We start from the raw sequence: 20,202 nt of genomic DNA, 5'->3' as shown, positions 1-20,202 counted from the left end.
ATCTGTTCTCTCAATCCGCAGGGTTCGGCACGAACAACACAAGCCACGTTTGTATTTGTGTGCTTTATACAGTCAAATAAACAGGTGTTTACTTTTATATTTCTTCTTCTCTCTTTATGCAGTACTTGAGTATGTGTACTGCTTTGTATAATGGACAATGAGAGCATGTGTGATTTGATTTTGAGAAGGTGGCCAGAACTCTTTTCAAAGACAAACTCTCCTAATCATCATTATTTCTGCTTGTGAGTGTTCAGACGTCTTACTCTGATGCGAGAGCCTTATTTTCCCACATGCATCTTAGGTTCCTCCTGCAGCTCTTGACAGCCTGATTATACGATGATGACAGTATTTCATTCTACACTAGTAAGAGTCATACTGTGCCGACCGGCTAACGCAATCAGCTGGAAACTCCAGAGCAAAGACTCACAATATATCATGTTCTCTGAATTGAAAGAAAGCCTGCTGAATAAATGTTTTACATTGAATTACCTGTGTGGTTTATTGCATTTACATGTGCGCAAAACATACTGGAAAGTAATATTTAAACCAATGGTTAAATTAGACCGATTTAAATATGCATAGCTTTAAATATTATATTTGCTAAATGACTAAATAAATAAATAAATAAATAAATATTTGCTCAATTATTAATGCTTAAAATGCATTTTCAAAAATGTTGAATTCTTAGTTTTAAAACACCATACTTTAAGTTGTTCTGTGCACAAGTAAATAAAGGCAAACGTAATATTTAAGCAAAATAATAAATTTGAATGTGTTTAAATTTTGTATTACATTTGCTCATTTAATACTAAAGCAAAAGTGTTCAAATGCATTGTTTAAAATTCGTAAATCGTTTGGAGATTCAACTTCATACCATTACAATGCTACGGTTTCATTGTTCTCACTTGGAAAATGTTTAATGGACAATCTGATATTAGCAGCTATTATAAGATATTAAGCTTGCAAGATAAATTTGTTTTACATTGCATTACATGTGCTCAAAAAATTCATGGCAAAATATAATAATATTTAAAATGTTATGATTTAAATATGCTTAAATTCTTTTTTTGTATTAGTTTCTCAATTAACGCCCAACCAGATGTAGTTAACGCTGCTAAAATGCTTTTGAATACTTTTTTTTTTTTTGAAAATCCATAATAAATGAACATTTGCACCATTTAATTTTTTTTTTTCAAAATCGCTATATGAAATGCTTATATGCAAGACATTGTTTACTGTTTGGATAAAAAGTTTAATAAACAATTTTTTATTAGCAACAGGCTTGGCTTAAAATGTCGTACATTCAAAATAAACTCAATAATTTTTTATTTTTTTTAGAGTCGATATATTCTAGGACTGATGTGACTTATATTGCAGACTATAGGTGTACTGCCTCTGCAAAGAAGCATTTCACAGTGTTTTTGTTTTAAATGTACAAAATGTAAGATTTTCAAAACCTTAAAAAAAAAAACTTTCAAGTTTCCAAAACCTGAAACTGATTACATTGGATCCACTTGAAAATGTCCTCAGGGAGTACGAAGACAGAAAATGGTTAGAAAAATATAACGGGCATCTCTAAGGCACATTTTTATACAAGGAAAGTGCAATAGTTGGCAAATGAACAGACAAATTCCAGGCAACTGTTTTCAACAACATTTTATTTCAACAAAGACTCTCCTGCAGCTCCTGAAACACAGCGGTGCTCCAGTCTACTTCAGCTTCTTCTTGGGACGCAGGTTGTTGGTGTGGCCGCACTTCTTCTTGCGGCAGTTGACGGCACGTGGGTGCAGACGGGCGTAACACCTGAGAGAGAACATCGCTTCATTATCAACACAACACTGAACCATCATCAACACATGACCTGAACGAGAGCCCATCGCTAGACGTTAGAAGTGAAGCGTGTGCTCTTACTTGCGGCAGATCATCTTTTCGCAGTTGTATTTCTGGGCCAGCTGTCTGAGGGACGGCTCGATGATGCCTCCTCTGAGACGCAGCACCAGGTGGAGGGTGGACTCTGACAAAAACATCAGCCCAATAAACACAGGAGCTCTTGAGCAACAGCAGATGTTACGTACTTGAAAATGGCTTTCTTTTTAAAGACAGTCCAGTATTTACACACCTTTCTGAATGTTGTAGTCTGAAAGCGTGCGACCGTCTTCCAACTGCTTGCCAGCGAAAATCAGACGCTGCTGGTCAGGTGGGATGCCTGAGGATAAAATAAAGACATGCTAGTGTTCTGAAGAATGGAAAAAAATATATATAATAGTAATAAAAGATGTTAGCGGTCTGAAGAAAGACCCTCAGCAAGCAGAACATGATTAATTCAGCTTATATCTTCTGCAAGTTGTATGACGGTAAATATAAGACTTCAAGATCTTTATCAGACCAAGTAAAAATGTAAGGAATAAATCCAGGGAAACACAAATCTTCCCTAGTAATTGTGTCTTGTTTTCCAGCGAAAATTTCTGGATTCTTAAATCAAGATATATTTACTTCAGAAGCAAAATGACTTCAGTTTTGTTTTTTGAGAAATGCATCAAAATGAAGCGAGAAAATTTTTAAAATAAAAAGAAATATCTGCCAATGAGCTCAGGAAAAAAAAAAAAGTGTTATGACAACATATACCTGTTGTTTAAAGCATAAACTCACTTAATTTTAATTCCTTAGAAAACATAACTTCACATCTTCAGTTTGCATCTCAAGTAAATGTTGATTTAAAGATGTTTTGTACTAGAAAATCAAAATACAGAAATATTTTGCAATACATTGAAGACCCTTAAAGAAAGGCTGTCTTCATTAGTGCCACCAGCCCCAGCTGAAGCTCATACACACCCTCCTTGTCCTGGATCTTGGCCTTCACATTCTCGATGGTGTCACTGGGCTCGACCTCGAGGGTGATGGTCTTACCGGTCAAAGTTTTCACAAAGATCTGCATTTTGCAACTGTCACAGAAAAAAGACAATCAATATCATTCAGAGTCAATGAGAGCATCAGCATCTGTCAAGTACACTGATGATCACAGAAGCACAAATATATTACAATGCCATATCTGTGTCCTGTTGGGACATTTATACCATGTTCCAGTAACAAAGCAGCATTTGTAATAGCAAGCTGCAGTAACAAGATGACATATATTTGATACATAATTAAAGATATCAAAAACACCAATTAGTGATCAGCATCTGACTTTACTGCATATCACAAATGCGTGTTATGTCATTCAAACGCTGACAGGGACAGCTAACAGAATGTTAAAAGCATGCGTTGCAGGTTTGTGTGGCTTTACTTCAGCGTGTTTTTCTCTCGCACACATGGCAGAAGCGGCCATGACACTCCACTCAACTTTAAACCACACAAACGAGTCTAAATCCACCGCATAGCCAGCTTTAATCGCTCCATTCACGAACACAAACATCTTATGTACACATTCACACAAACAGAAGGGTGAATAAGGAAAGAAAAGACGTCGAAATGAGAGAATCGCGCGGACAGTAGTCCTCACCCTCGCAGTCGCTGCTGATCCGGGCGGAAAGAGAACGACGCGTTCCTCGCGCGTGTAGATCGCGTGTATTCGAGCGTTAACGCGGCTTTACCGCCGCCTGCAGGAGCGGAGCGGAACTACAGCGCGCTCTGCATGTTCTTCACAATCAGAGTTAATGCACCTACAATAAGCTCTGATCTGGTTTTATATCAATGTATCTTCGGTTTCTGCATTTCTGTGACAAGCTGTTATTTATTATGTGAATCTGGCTGAGGTTTGGTGTCTAAAACCTGCTATATATGTATACATATATGTCTGAGATTATTATTAAATATCATTTCATATGTAGAATAAAAACTGGTGTGATTTGTCACAATAATTTCAAATGTAATATAATTATAATATATGCCTATATATATATATATATACAGTGGTGTTCCTGATTTTTGCATATTTGTCATACTTTAATGTTTCAGATCAAACTAATTTAAATATTAATCAAAGATAACACAAGTAAACACACATGCAGATCATGTTGAGATCCAAAGAAATTCAGGAACAAATGAGAAAGATAGTAATTGAGATGTATCAGTCTGGAAAAGGTTATAAAGCCATTTCTAAAGCTTTGGGACTCCAGCGAACCACAGTGAGAGCCATTATCCACAAATGGAGAAAACATGGAACAGTGGTTAACCTTCCCAGGAGTGACCGGCCGACCAAAATTACCCCAAGAGCGCAGCGACGACTCATCCAAGAGGTCACAAAAGACCCCACAACAACATCTAAAGAACTGCAGGCCTCACTTGCCTCAGTTAAGGTCAGTGTTCATGACTCCACCATAAGAAAGAGACTGGGCAAAAACGACCTGCATGGCAGAGATCCAAGACGAAAACCGCTGCTGAGCAAAAGAACATAAAGTCTTGTCTCAGTTTTGTCAGAAAACATCTTGATGATCCCCAAGACTTTTGTGAAAATACTCTGTGGACTGACGAGACAAAAGTTGAACTTTTTTGAAGGTGTGTGTCCCATTACATCTGGCGTAAAAGTAACACAGCATTTCAGAAAAAGAACATCATACCAGCAGTAAAATATGGTGGTGGTAGTGTGATGGTCTGGGGCTGTTTTGCTGCTTCAGGACCTGGAAGACTTGCTGTGATAAATGAACCATGAATTCAGCTGTCTACCAAAAAATCCTGAAGGACAATGTCCGGCCATCTGTTCGTGACCTCAAGCTGAAGCGAACTTGGGTTCTGCAGCAGGACAATGATCCAAAACACACCAGCAAATCCACCTCTGAATGGCTGAAGAAAAACAAAATGAAGACTTTGGAGTGTCCTAGTCAAAGTCCTGACCTGAATCCTATTGAGATGCTGTGGCATGACCTTAAAAAGGCGGTTCATGCTCAAACCCTCCAATGTGGCTGAATTACAACAACCCTGCCAAGATGAGTGGACCAAAACTCCTCCACAGCGCTGTAACAGACTCATTGCAAGTTATCACAAGCGCTTGATTGCAGTTGTTGCTGCTAAGGGTGGCCCAACCAGTTATTAGGTTTAGGGGGCAAGCACTTTTTTTTTTTTTTAATATTTGCATTAATATTTCTAATTGTATAGTATTTAATAACAATGTCATTGTATATATTTCTATTTACACATGTATACATAAAATAAAATTAAATGTAATTAATAATACTTTATTATATAATACAATATTAATACATATACAATGTTGTAATTAAATGTTAAATTAAATATTTAAGAATATTTTTTAAAATGCATATATATTTTTAAATGCATATATTTTTTTAATTATAAAATATCTTCATTACACACCATATGTGATTTGTCACAATAATTTACAATGTAACATGTATATTAATAATAAATTATATATGTAAAGTGAAATATATATATACAAAGAAAAAGACAAGGCAAGATATTTCACAGTATATTCATATTTTCTACCAGAGTACATTAAAACATATTCCATATGACATTCAAAATGCAATCTACAGCTATATTTACAAAACAAATCATTCATTTCAAACAGAGTATTTTCATCATACAAGTGCACAATAAATAGAGTATTTTCAGTTAAAAGTTATTTGTAGTCTATTGATTTGATTGAACATTACTGATATGGGTTTGCACTGTTGATCTGTCATGAAGTAAATGCACACGTCAGCAAATCTTTTCATTTCCATTCAATTCTACTTTTTAGTAGTGATATGAGGTGCAACTAATTAAAGAGCAATTCATTGATCTACCTCTCCTTCATAAGTACTTGATGCTTGAGCTGGTTACTGGTGTAAATGAGTGTCTGTGAAGTACAGTGTATTTGTTTCTGATCGCCTCAGTCTGGATGAAGGAATTCTGACCGCAGCGCTGCTATCTGGCTTTCGGCAGTCCTCTGTTCTCATTGGCTTTCTGATTAGTCAAGTTATTTAAGACACAGCTGGAGCTGAGCATCGCCATTCTGGAGTCCAGAACCACCTTCCTCTTCCTCCAGGAAAACTGATCTTCCTCCTTCTCTTCCTCTTCCTCGTCCTCCTCCTCCTCTGGTTCACTTTCAACATCGCTGCGCTCGTCCTTGTCCAGCTGGAGCAGAGACGGTCAGAGTCAGATTGGTTAAAGATCTTTGGGTTTATCTGAAGTCACCAATATGTGTCGGTCAAATAATTGATCATTATGTGCAATGCTTTTGAAATGATTATATGTATTATTATATTTGGCTGAGATACAACTATTTGAAAATCTGGACTCTGAGGGAGCAAAAAAATCTAAATATTGAGAAAATCTCCTTTAAAGTTGTTCAAATGAAGTTCTTAGCAATGCATATTACTAATCAAAAATTAAGTTTTGATATATTTACAGTAGGAAATTTACTAAATATCTTCATGGAACTTGATTTTTGATTTTTGGCATAAAAGAAAAATCGATAATTTTGACTAAAGCTAAACAGGAAAATAAAACACAAAAACGAATAAAAATGACAAAAGCAAAATTACTAACAGTAAATAAACTTAAAATTAAAATGAAACTGAAAATATACAAATAAAACTCACCAAAATAAATAATTTAAATTGATTTAAAATTACTAAAATTATAACTGAACTAAAACGAATTAAAGCCAAAGAGAAATATATATATATATATATATATATATATATATATACATACATAAACTAATAAAAATGACAAAAGCACATAACAAAAGTACTAAAACTTACAATATATGAAAATAAAAGTAAAATTAACTTAAATAAATAATTTAAGTTGAAGTACTACATTTACTAAAACTAAGAATTAAATTAAAATAAATTAAAGGTAAAAATAAATGTATAAAAAAAATAAAAAGTAATAAAAATTAAAGAAGCGCTGCAAAATTACTAAAACTTAAACTAAAGTTGTTTGTTTTTTTAATTCAAGCTAACAATATAAATGTAAATGTAAATAAAATAATTTAAGTTGAAGTTCTAAAATTACTGAAACTAAAACTATAAAAAAATAAATAAATAAAAATGAAAAAGCACAAAAATTAAACATACAAATAATAATAAATAAAACTAACTGAAATAAATAATTTACTTTGTAATTCTAAAATTAAAACTAAAACGGAAATAAAAATAAATGAATGCCACATAGAAATATTTGTATATAAAAAACAAAAACCAATAGGCTAAAAAAGACAAAAACACAAAACAGAACTACAAAACCATTTAAAAAAAATTACAATTTACTAAATTACAATTAAACTGAAAACTGAAAATATAAAAATAAAAGTTTATTCACAACATCAATAAATACTCTGACAGTAGCCTATATAATACTAAAATAGCACTGTTAATTCAGACAAGTGTCTAAATCATTTCCGGGACTTACTTTCCCAAAGAAGAGAAACTTGTAGATCATTCTGAGGATGAGATAAGCCCAATAAATGTGCAGCGCCTGCAGCACCAGCAGCAGCGCATTAAAGAAATAATATCCCATAAACGGCTCAAACATTTCCATAGACAAAACCAGAGTGGTGTAGATGATCCTACAGGAGAGAACACACACACACACACACACACACACACACACACACACACACACACACACACACACACACACACACAAACACACACACACACACACACACACACACACACACACACACACACACACACACAAACACACACATACACACACATACACACACGCATACACACACACAGCTTAAACACTGAGAAAAACAATGCACTGGAACCAAACCTATTTCTATTACAGCTACTGAACTAGATAAAGTGACATTAATAGTGAAGTGTTTTGAAATAGAAACTGAAGACAATGTCATCTGATACTTCATGATATAAAGAGTTTAAAGTGCTTACTTGCTAGGAAACACAACCAGGCGTGTAACCAGGAATACAGCAGCAAAAATCACAAACAATGAATCGCAAGTTTTCTTCCAGCCGGCATAGTTGAACATCTTGGCAGACTGTGGAAAAACCAGAGAGATTTTGTTGAGCTACTATACGTTACAATACATTTAACTTTGTCTTTGCTTGATCTTTGAAATGCTGTAAGGGGCTTTTTGTAATTATGTATTTGTTTTTATTTTAAGTTATTAATGGTTTCTTTCTTTCTTTCTTCTTTTTATTATTTAAGCTGTCTCTGTTTTTTCCATTTTGCATGGTTATTTATTTATCATTTTCTTATTTATTTAGTTTTTTAAGTATTAATATTTTAAGTAAATGCTATGTGTATATTGTTATGTTTATAAAAAGTTCAATACAAACAGTTAAAAAGAAATGCTTGGGCAAATAGCAAAAGTTGAAAACACTAAAATTACTAAAACTAAACTGAAATAATTAAAAGCTAAATAGCAATATATACACACACATTAAAAAAAATATACATGTGTATATTTGAAAATATACACAAAAATAAAACTAAAAATTAATTATTTTTTTGTTGAAGTTCTAAATTTTAAGTTCTTAAACAAAAATTAGAAATGTTTCCTTAGCAACTAACTGAATAAATAAAGTTGAAATACTAAAAGTATTAAAACTAAAATGAAAATAAATTATATGTATATATGTATATGTGACCCTAGACTACAAAACCAGTCATAAGGGTCAGTTTTTCGAAATTGAGATTAATACATCACCTGAAAGCTGAATAAATGATCTTTCCATTGATGTATGGTTTGTTATGATAGGACAATATTTAGCTGAGATACAACTATTAGAAAATCTGGAATCTGAGGGAGCAAAAAAATCTAAATATTGAGAAAATCTCCTTTAAAGTTGTTCAAATTAAGTTCTTAGCAATGCATTTTACTAATCAAAAATTAAGTTTTAATATATTTACAGTAAGAAATTTACTAAATATCTTCATGGAACATGATCTTTACTTACTATCCTAATGATTTTTGGCATAAAAGAAAAATCAATCATTTTGACCCACACAATGTATTTTTGGCTATTGCTACAAATATATACCCCAGCGACTTAAGACTGCTTTTGTGCTCAGGATCACATATATAATTAACAAATGATAACAAATTAACAAAAGACCCCCCCCCAAAAAACTAAAACTTTAATTAAAATTAAATTGGAAATACACAAATAAAAGTAAAACTAACTGAAACAAATCATTTAAGTTGAAGTTGTACATTTTAAATTGTGAAAGCACATAAAAATCCAAATTTCTCTGAAGCACAAAACGTCATAAAGCCAAAACTAAGTGTAAAGGTCACTGCGAATGAAGACCCAGGAGCAGGTGTGACTTCAACAGGAAACAGGAGTGAAGTCATCAGATGGTGGTATGTTTGGGGATTTTTAGACTCATTGTTTCTGAGCATGAATGCGTGATGCAGTGGTTGAGATCGTACCTCCAGCAGGAAGTCAGAGGAGTCGTGGACGAGCATCACCAGGGTCCCGATCCGAATGTAGTTGGAGCAGTACGAGAAACCCAGCAAGAAGATAGTGGCGAAGTGATGGATGATCTGTTCTTTAAAATCCTAAAGCAGAATTAATGGAAAAGGACAAAAGGATATCAGTAAATGATATTATGGTGGGCGGTACTGACAGGAAATGAAACCCGAAACAACCGAACGATAAATCCGTCTGGACAATAGATAATGTGCTGCTGGCACACTCAAGGAAGAAAAGCACACACAAAATCTCTTTAATTACTCAATCCTTCCAGCATTTAAAGAAACCGTTCACACGAACATGAAAGTTTGCTTAAAAATGTGCTCAACCTCAGGCCGTCCGAGATCAGTTTGTTTCTTCATCAGATTTAGCAATGAGATCAAATGGAGACTTTTACACATTTTCTCAGATGTTTCTCCTCTAAAAGACTCAGTCAGAGAAAAGAAATTCAAACAAGGTTTTAAACTGTGCTCAAGAGACGAACGTCTCAATCAAAAGACCTCAGAGATCTCAATATGAACTCAAACATTTCTCATCAAATGATCTGAGCTATATTTTATAGCTCTAAACTCTTAACGGTTGATAACTGTTGACTCAGTTGTGGAGGAACTAAAAATAAAAGTGTGATATTTAAATGAAATGCAACTGAGCAATAATATGTTACTCTGTGTGACATTCGTATAACGAAATATTAAATATTATGAAAGGATGATGAAGATTCATGTTAGTACATTTTACAGCATATTTAACTTAATTTTGAAAGCCGACAGGTGAGCAGCTAACAAAGTAAATAATTGAGCATCTCTAAAAGGACATTGGTTTTGAAAGAGAAACTCTGACCAGGTAACACACAAAGGGTTTTGTTTAACACGAGGTCATCATAAAACATTCAGAAAGCAAAGAACTCCCCTGTGGGACACTATTGTGTGAGATCTTACTTTTCTCTTGATGTCCACAGACACACAGAGCAGCAGAGACCAGTAGAAGCCCAGCTCAAGCATGTAGTACCAGTAATGAGCGTCCTGAACCGGCTAGAGACACAAACACAGGACCTGAGTGAAAACAGGGCCCACAGCAAAGAATACACACCATTCATCACCTCTAAGCAGGGTTATTATTGGCAGCTATTAAAAACCATTAAAAAGCTTTTTCATTGCTTGAAATAATTTTTTTTTAAAAAACTACTCAAACACAAAACATATTTAAAAAGTTGCCAAGGCAACATCTCACATTTTAATTTTTAATTTCTCATTTTCATTTAGTTTAACTTGATGTACTAACATTTCTAAAATAAAACTTAATAAAAAACTATAGACATATTTACACAAATAATAATAGTAATAATAATAAAGGAAAAAAATTGACCAAACACACACACACACAAAAACACTAAAATTAATGAAAATGGGAAATATAAAAATAATTAAACTTCATCAAATGCAGAAGCCTTTTTAAAATTATGAGAATTATAAATTCAACTTTTGACTGCAATTGTAAATATGTTGTCAAAACCAGCATCTATATGAAGAAATGTTGTAATTTTCCTTGATATTACCGGTAGATTTTTCTGATAAAGCTAAAATATGACTCATGTAGGCACAAACCTACAGTATGAGTCATAAATGTAATTTATTTCTGTGATCAAAGCTGAATTTTCAGTGTCACATGATCTTCAGAAATCATTCTAATATACTGATTTACTGCTCAAGAAATATTTCTGATTATCATCAATGTTGAAAACAGTTGTGCTGCACAATATTTTTAAAAAACCTTGACACGTTTTAGTTTTCAGGATTCTCTGATGAATAGAAAGTTCAAAAGAACAGCTTTTATTTGAAATGGAAATTTTTTGTAACATCATGTCTTTACTGATTAATTTAATGCATCCTTGCTGAACAAAGGTATTCATTTCTTTAAAAAAATACAACAAAACTTAAGAATCTAGTCTGATTTTGCGTATGGGGTCTCTGCGTGCTGCGTGAGGTGTGTAATACAGACAGGTGAGCTCACCTGTTGAGGAAACCCTCTCCAGCACTCTCTCTGATCCCAGAACCACGGCGTCTATGAGGAAGACAACAAAACTACTTCCTTTAGGCGTCTGACAATAAAAGAGGCAGTCATACAGTGAAAAGCACACCGAGTCCCGAGGGCTTGTGTTTCAGAAAAACATTAGAACGGCGTGCGTTCAAAACAACAAAGCTCAGGCTTGTTCAAGCACTCGTTTCATTTGTGTTGCTTTAAAGCGTTTAAGGCTTCTGAGTAAACCAGATTTAAACTAGGGGACCCTAATTAGGAGACGACTCAAAAGACACCAACCCCAAGACACACTTGGGTTCACAAGGGAATAAAACTTCAAATATCTACTCACGTTAATTAAAGATGCCAATCCCGCGGTGAAAGCAACCAGGTAGAACACAAACCTCCAGCTGGGGAAACAAAAGATATGAAGTTACTCTGGTTTTACAGATTTACTACACAGCCCTGCATCTAGAAATACCATTTCCTCTTTTTGGGGCAAAATTCAACTTTACATCATGGACAGATTTTTCACCAAATAAGAATTAAGGTTTTTCAAATTTGATCTATTTGCATTAGCTTTAATGCACGTCAAAATAAAAAAGCAATCAATTGTTAAAATGTTTTTGATCAAATAAATGCAGCCTTGATGAGCATTATATATATATATATATATATATATAAATGCTGAACTTCATCTAAAACTAGTTTAAACAACATTTCCATAGTTATTTTATAATTAATATAATAACTAACATAAATAGTTATTTTATCATTCCATTTCACACGCTCATATTTATTGAGAGACTACATTAAATATTTGTGCTTTTTAAAAATAAATAAATAATTTCCTCAGGGCTGGACTATTTAAATGAACTACAAAAAGATTAAAGGTGATTGAAATGTTAATAATACTTAAGATTAAAAGTATTACTTAAGATTATTGTAGATACTGTATACGTGCATGGTGATAATGAAATTATTTGATTTATTGACTTTCAAATAATTTGGTTCTGGAGTAAAAAAAATATCAATAAAACGATGGGCTTTTTTAATATAAATACCTCAGCTTTAATCCACTTATCAAAATAAAAAAAGCAGTCAATGCCAAAAGTTTCTGATGCAATTAGCATTTACTGGATTTTTTCACAAAATCTGTCATTTTCTGTTTGGATGCAGTAAAACGCATCAGGCTCATGTTTGCATTTTCTCCATCGCTGTCCATAATTCTGACCTTGAAATCATGATTTGCATAAAATAATGTCATGCATGTGACAATGGGCCGAGAACTGAACAGATAGTTGTGATGTGGCTCAGATTCAGACAGGAATCGTGTGTTTTTCTGCTGATTAAGAAGAATATGAGAATTCTTTACCTTACAAATGCTTGTCAAAAGCAAAATGCGACAAACTGCATCATATTTTGAGTGAAAGTGTGACGTGCTCCAGTGAAACAGACACTATTTTTGGAATCAGCAGCACAGAATGAGCAAGAAACAAGTCTTGTATTTCATTCAGCAGATACAGTATGCTGCAGGGCCGTGTGATCAGCTCTCTGTGGAGCTATGATTGTGATATTATCAAAAGCAAAGGCCTGAGGTGAACTTACCTGGCCTCGCAAAACTTCTTACTGTTGCTGGGTCGGTCCAGGTTTCTGCGGTTACGAAACCAGGTCTCCACTTGTCTGTGAGTCAGGTTGCACTGGTTAACCAGGCTGGTGATCTCACTCTAGATGGATTAATGCAGTGACACAATGAACAATAAAAGTCCCGGCTAAATACAATAGGTCTATTCACAGCATGTGTGATATTGATTACCACAGACTATAACTCATGCCTGAGCATGTGAAGTAAATAAACTGCTTTACTAGTCTTTCCCCAAATAATCCTCATAACAAAGACACATAAAACAGAAACACACACACATTTAAAAATTCAGTGCTAAAAATATTTACCTGAATAATTATATAATTTACTAATTCATTTATTATTATAATTATTATTTTATTAACTGAATTAATAAAATATAAAATAATAAATCTATTATTAATTAGTCATTCACATAAATCCAAAATAACATGCTTAATTAAATGTAATTATTATTAATTTAATTATCGGTTTAATTATATATTTACAATATATGAACCAATAATTTGTGCATGAAACAATTGTTTTAAATTATCAAAGGTGTAGTTTTGAGTTGCATAAATGTCTTATGAATTTTAACTGATAACTGTTTTGGTTTTGTAACTTTTATATAGATTAAATGTAGTAGTGAAAGTGACAAAAATTGGTAAAATAAAAAAGGTCAAATGAGCTTCAGCCTACATCCTTTTGAGCTATTTTTATTCAGTTTTCATTTTAATTTTAGTGCATTTTAGCAATTTTGTTATGTGCTTTTCTCATTTTATTATTTTTATATATTTCAGTGTAGCTTTAATTTATTTTTTATTTCAGTTTTCATTTTAGCAAGTTTCAGTAATTTTATTATGCGCTTTTTTAATTAGTTTTTATTTCAGTTTTAGTAACTACTTCCACATAAACTAGTTGCCAAGACAACATTCCTACTTTTGTTTTTCTTGCTTTATTTCAATCATTAAAGTTATTTTTATTAGTTTTAGTTAACAATAACAATGTGACAAAAATGCTTTTTCATCGGCCATAAATATAATATAATTTAATGAATAAAATAAAAGATTCTACTTCAGCTTTTTCAGTTATGTAAATATTATGTATAATTACAACAGAATGGTGTGTGAGAGCCAAAAAACAAACAAACACGAGAATACCAGTAACGAAGACATTAAAATAATGAAATGAACTCCAGAAAAAGATGCTAACGGAGAACACAATGGATCCACATCCAAAAGAAATATCAACACTATCAGGTTCCTTACAACACTGTTTGTGCAGCTTCCTCTGCATTATGAACTATACAAGCATATTTCCTTTCCTTACTGCCTTTATAAGCTTCATATGGACTGAATTCATTTCAGATGAAGTCTATCTCAGCTATAAAAACTGACTTTTACATTCAGTCATATTAAAACATATTTTTGGCTTAAATAACCAGTTCAATTCAATCACATGAAGAACATTTTTACGTCACCTATAGCATTTATACAGTGTCATACTGCAATGCATTTCTTGCTCTTTGAATCAAGCTTCATTAATCAGGGAGCGATAACGATCCGGCACAATTAAAGACTTGCTCTGAGTTACCCATGAGTCTGTTAAAAACACATTGGCTCTTCCCATATTCGGTTACACATCCACACACTCATTCACAAAGCACTATGGGATTTTCCAGGAAAGGAAGATGCAAAACAACAACTGTTGGAGAATAATCTCTCAGTGTATGTTTGCATAAATATAAGTAGATTTATACGTGTGTTTGTACGGGTGCAGGTGTTCGTTTACTCAGGGACGAATCTGGCCCCAGATATTAGTGGATATGTCCAAAGCGAAGGGTTTCTTAATTATTAAAAGATGTTTCTTAAATTATACAGGATTCAATATCATATTTAAATAATAAAAATCAAACTCATCAGTAAAAAAATATATTCCTTGTATAAATTGTACTGTAGAATATAAAATGTCTGTCCCTAGATATTTGTTGATTTAAAGGTAAAAATGATATATCATACATAAAATTGTTTCTTAAATTCTATTATGTATATACTTTTATAGTATTATAGTATTTACACTGTATAATATTCTAGAGTATAGTATTTTACAGAATTATACAGTATATTTATATAATATTACAGTATTTATTCATATTTTTATTCAGCTTTCATTTTAATTTCAATTAGTTTTAGTAATTTTGTAACATGCGTTTGCATTTTTGTTATTTTTATATTTTTCAATTTAGCTTTTATTTATTTTTATTTTGGTTTTAGTTTTTCATCTAATATGTAGCTTTATTTAAATTACTGAAAATTATTTTAATAGTTTTATTTAACAAAAATAACACTGGGCTGAAAATGTTTTTTTATTAGCTAATGCCAAATAGCATATAATCATAATAATAATATATTGTATGTGCATATATGTTCATAAAAATTATATATATATATTTTTTTTTTTTGTAATGCATCTCTATAATACTCAAAGTAATACATAGTACATGACACGTACATTTAAAATAAATATTTAAATATTAAAAACTTTCAATTTCTGATATAAACAACAGATGTCTGTTCTCAGGTAGATTGCTCAGTAAATATGTGTGTGTGTGTGTGTGTGTGTGTATATACTCACCTGTGTCGGCTGTCTGCTGTTTTTAGTGTAAAAAGCCTCTAAATTTGGGGCAGGAGCGACTTTCAACCAAACGTGATCTTTCACTCCTAAAACTCTGCTGAGAGGAAACGCCACACATCTGCAAGAGAGAGAGAGAGAAGGGAAAAGATTCAGGACACAAGATCATCAATGTCTTTTTGTGATTAAACGAGACCTTTATTCACATCCTCACAGAAAATAAGAGCATGCATTACTCACAGGTTACTCAGGAGGAGCTTGTACATTGTAATGCAATTATGATTATTGTTTAATATTACCTATACAAACACTATTATTGTATATGAATATGTTTGCATTGATTGGACTTTAGACGTGGAAACATGATCTGGGATCAGTGGTGGGTGAAACAGGTCACCGCATAAGCTGACATGGCTCTTTGTGTTGCTATAGCGATCAGCTGCTGCAGCAACGGCACACACACACACACACACACACACACGATACACAGACACACACACCTGCTGGTCGCGCCGTCATGCACAAAGACACGGGTAAAGTTACACCACAGCAGATGCCAGACGCACAAAACTAAACAAAGAGACTGATTCTATTCAGAGATACAGCAGATTCAAGCTTGCATACTAAACATTCAAACACACATGCATGAGAGAGACTGCTGGAATCAGTTAAACTAACACACAACTCAGTTAGCAGCACAGAAAGAGCACTGAACACTGAGACACGTCCCAAAATAAACTCAAATCATGACTACATATTTATATTTTTGAAGAAAATGCTATGATCTTCTGAATGGTTTTAAGCATGATGCACAAATTGTTCTGCTAACTTTTATTATATTATTTAGTGATGGTGTCAGATGGGAAACCAGGGTATTTTGATATATAATGTGATGATTCTGAGTCACGTACCTCAAACAAGGACAAAAACTAAGGACAACTTGTTTTTTATTCCCATTCAATAGGACAATACAACAACAGCAATGATAATAATAATTATAATAATTATTATTATTCAAAATATTTTGGATTATTATTTAAAATATAAAAATCAAACAAATCAATAAAGAAATATATTGCTATTCCAACAGTAATATTTTACTGTAAAATAAATTTAGGAAATAAAAAAATTATAATAAATTAATAATAATAACAAATAATTATTATTATTATTCAAAATAATATGTTTATTTTATGTAAATTATAAAAATCAAACACATCAATAAAGAAATACATCATTTCAATAATAATATTGTATAATACAATTATTATTATACAAATAATATTTTATTGTATATTATTTAAATTTACAAATTAAACAAATCAATATAGAAACATTACTCTTGCAATAATAATATTGTAATGTAAAATAAACATTTGTATTTAATAATAATAATAAATGTATTATTATTAGTTGTATTATTATTATTATTGAACATAATATTTTTTGTTATTTAAATGATAACAATTAAACACGTAAATTATATGTGAAAAATAAATATATATGTGTCTTGGAATAATAATAATAAACTTTAAATTTACACAATTTTGTATTTATTAATATTATTATCAACAATAATAATAATAATGGGTCATATTCAGGAAGAAAATATGGAAATGCATTAAAATATAGCGGGAGGGGGGGGGGGGGGGTCACATCCCTGCTCAAAGAACGTCCAAAGAATTCAGTGATACTGTTGTACTTTTGTAATTTAACTCATATTCTGTTATTAATTCAGGTCAAACCTGGTTAAATTACAGATAAAGCCCTCAGGACTTGATACAGTCATCGGTCACCTCTCAAAAGCGTAACGAAGCATGATGAATCCCAGAGCTAGAGGCAGAGCCAGGAGCAGATCCCGCTGGAGAGGACGCCGAGAGCCCTCCATCTTCTCCATATCCACCCAGCTGATTCCCGGAGGAAGCCAGTACTCCTGCTTCCAGAGCCACTGACTGAGCTGCTCCATCCTCCAGAGGCAGAAACAAAATACACAGCTTTTCAGTTAAAACTTACAACATTTCTGTGCTGAGTCTATGACACAGTGGTACTCTCAGATGACTGTTTCTGTGGTGCTGAATGATTATCATATTCATATCTTTAATAGAGCCAGTGAGGCAAGGCACACCTATAGAGGTGCAAGCTGAAGGAAAAAATATGAATCAATTAGAGGAGAACAACTGCACACTCACTTAAGCATAGGCTGTTGTTCTCCTCTAATTGATTCATATTCATATACCACGTAACATTCCCACACTTTAGTCCTGACCAATGAATTTCCTTGTCTTTTCCATGACCTTTCCAATCATTCATGATTACTGGATAAGGATTGATTTTTTTAGAAATAATTTTTCAGAGATTGGGGAGGATTTCCATGCTCCAATCTTTTGAAATAATATAATATAATTTAATTATTATATATTTTTTTTATTATACTTATTTTATTTTACTATTTCTTTTTTCTACAATAGTTTAAACCCAGATTTTTGCATATATCAAATATGTACATTAGACCAAGTGTTTGCAAACTTTTTCATACTAAAGACCTCCAACCGCTTGTGACCCCGTGCATTAATATAAAGAAAGCTATATTTTTATGAGTAAAAATGCATTTATATTGTGTGAGGAAAATATTAAATCAATATTTTTTAAATCCAATTTTCCTAAATTAAATAACTTAACTTAAAAAAAAAAAAGTAGTATAATTTTTTTCAGTGATATTGTTATCAAAATAATAAAAAAAAGTTCAAATATTATCGGGAATATATTTAGATTTTTTTAATTAATTTGAGATTAAATTTAAATACTTTTTTCAACAAAGATTTTTATTATAGAAAAACATTTAGAAGAAAAATCATGAGAAAAATTAAAAATACAAAAATAATTGCAAATAACTTCCTGAACTAACCTGATTTCTGACCAGTCTTTATAAAGCAAAAGCATTACTAAATCAATTATTAATATGAATATTACATTTTGTAAATTGTGAATGTGAATTTAAAAGGATACCTATTTCAATAATATTTTAAATGCATATTACATTTGACAGCCCTAAAAATACATTTTGCAAAGACATTTAAAAATGTAAAAAATTTAATAAATAAATAAATAATGAAATTTTGACCCCACATTTGACCCCAGTTTGAAACCCTGTATTACACAATTAGGTACATTAAAGACAAACATGTATCTGATGTACCATGAGAAAGTCATCATGTCCATAAATCATTGCACAAGTACTCTCAGTTATCTTTCTCGTCTGTAGCACACCTGCTGGAACTCACCTGCCCCACAGATGATAAACACATTCTTGTTTTACGAGAAATAAACCATCTTCAGCACGTTTATAGTCATGAGACACATTCATAACATCAGGCATTACAAAAGAAATAATCCTACAGATACCTGCTTATGTCCTCTGCCGGAGGAAGATGATGATGATGATGATGGCTGGGATGGTGTGTGATGATATGCGCAGTTCTGATCAAAAAATAAATAAATAAATACGACACTAAAAAATATTGAAATAATTTTCAAACGTCATTCTCTGCAGCCTGACCTTGGTAGCGCTGCAGTAAATTATTTACAAATACATATCCAATAAAAATAAACCGGAAGATCCGAATCCTTAAGATGAACGTGAAGAATAAATGCTGAGGTCCGTGATGTCTGTCTGATAAAAGTGAGACCGTCTGCTCTTTACGAGAGACTGCTGTCTGTCTGTGGGTGTGTCGAGACGCCAATTGGTCCAGGAGATGATGCTCGGAAATCAGAGTCGTTTAGGCGAATCGGTTCTTTTGAACGGCTCATTGACGGCCGATTCAGTAATTCGTTACACAAACGAGTTTCACATTCTTGAATTTTATTTTATTTTGTCTTTGTTTATGATTGTAACTGTATTTTCGTAATGTTTGTACTGTTTAATAAAAATAATAATAATAATAAATTCTGATGGGCGCAATTTGCGATTCACTTTAACCGATTCATTAAAGGGAACCGGTTCGTTTGGACAAAGCTTGGCATCAAATATAGAACAAACAGACATAATTCTTATAATTTCTATAATAAAAGAAGGAAAATTACACGTTGATGTTCTGCTCCCAATCACATATCTGATTTGATGAGTTTACCATAAGTAACCATGAAAAGACAAACAAAACAAATAGGCTAACTCCAAAAATAATCAAAAACTCTGGTATTAACATGTTTTTGGACATGATATATTAGAAGAGACGCCATACAACACCAAATATAGGCTAATCAAAAACTGCATTAGCATGAACAAGACAAATATAACAAAAACTGTGGTATAACTGCATTTCGGACATGATAAACAAAACAAATATAACAAATATAATCCGACACTGATTTTAGCACGTTTTGAACATGATATTAGAACAGATAATATATAGGTGCATCTCAATAAATTATAATGTCGTGGAAAAGTTCATTTATTTCAGTAATTCAACTCAAATTGTGAAACTCGTGTATTAAATAAATTCAATGCACACAGACTGAAGTAGTCTAAAG

The 20,202-nt window shown here is 32.4% G+C and overlaps 2 protein-coding genes across 3 annotated transcripts; both read right to left on the bottom strand.

Annotated features, from left to right (window-relative positions):
* Positions 1-1,641: 1,641 nt before the first annotated feature.
* On the bottom strand, positions 1,642-3,549 carry LOC306846265 (ubiquitin-ribosomal protein eL40 fusion protein). The gene is made up of 5 exons (XM_079379512.1): positions 3,503-3,549; positions 2,833-2,942; positions 2,120-2,206; positions 1,912-2,014; positions 1,642-1,803 (listed from the first exon to the last, which is right to left on the bottom strand). The coding sequence occupies exons 2-5, from the start codon at positions 2,933-2,935 to the stop codon at positions 1,710-1,712; spliced, it is 387 nt and encodes a 128-aa protein (XP_079235638.1). The 5' UTR covers positions 2,936-2,942; positions 3,503-3,549; the 3' UTR covers positions 1,642-1,709.
* Positions 3,550-5,415: 1,866 nt separating this feature from the next.
* LOC306846260 (ceramide synthase 2-like) lies at positions 5,416-19,394 on the bottom strand. Of its 2 annotated transcripts, XM_079379503.1 has the most exons (12): positions 19,232-19,394; positions 19,078-19,152; positions 17,472-17,642; positions 15,679-15,796; positions 13,026-13,144; positions 11,770-11,827; positions 11,412-11,462; positions 10,340-10,432; positions 9,359-9,487; positions 7,854-7,960; positions 7,363-7,519; positions 5,416-6,078 (listed from the first exon to the last, which is right to left on the bottom strand). In XM_079379503.1, exons 3-12 carry the CDS (start codon positions 17,639-17,641, stop codon positions 5,869-5,871), a joined length of 1,212 nt encoding a protein of 403 aa, XP_079235629.1. In that variant the 5' UTR covers position 17,642; positions 19,078-19,152; positions 19,232-19,394; the 3' UTR covers positions 5,416-5,868. The 2 variants fall into 2 exon arrangements, with proteins under 2 accessions (XP_079235629.1, XP_079235630.1); XM_079379504.1 differs by having other exon boundaries at positions 5,417-6,078; positions 19,078-19,343.
* Positions 19,395-20,202: the final 808 nt, after the last annotated feature.

Source organism: Barbus barbus (assembly GCF_936440315.1).
Source record: "Barbus barbus genome assembly, chromosome: 26".
In the NCBI taxonomy this organism is placed as follows: domain Eukaryota; kingdom Metazoa; phylum Chordata; class Actinopteri; order Cypriniformes; family Cyprinidae; genus Barbus; species Barbus barbus.
Note: the sequence above shows the minus strand (reverse complement) of the source record. Positions and strands in the feature narration are given on the sequence as shown.

Bases quoted from the DNA above. Each gene is read 5' to 3' on its own strand.
- LOC306846265 (XM_079379512.1), bottom strand. From the start codon at position 2,935: ATGCAGATCTTTGTGAAAACTTTGACCGGTAAGACCATCACCCTCGAG. The intron at 2,015-2,119 runs GTGTGTAAATAC...TGTTTTTGTCAG, and splicing joins AGACTACAACATTCAGAAAG to AGTCCACCCTCCACCTGGTG. The intron at 1,804-1,911 runs GTAAGAGCACAC...GTTCTCTCTCAG, and splicing joins GAAAAGATGATCTGCCGCAA to GTGTTACGCCCGTCTGCACC.
- LOC306846260 (XM_079379503.1), bottom strand. From the start codon at position 17,641: ATGGAGCAGCTCAGTCAGTGGCTCTGGAAGCAGGAGTACTGGCTTCCT. The intron at 10,433-11,411 runs GTGAGCTCACCT...TTGTGTCTCTAG, and splicing joins GGAGAGGGTTTCCTCAACAG to CCGGTTCAGGACGCTCATTA. The intron at 7,961-9,358 runs GTACGATCTCAA...GTTTTTCCACAG, and splicing joins CCTCTGACTTCCTGCTGGAG to TCTGCCAAGATGTTCAACTA.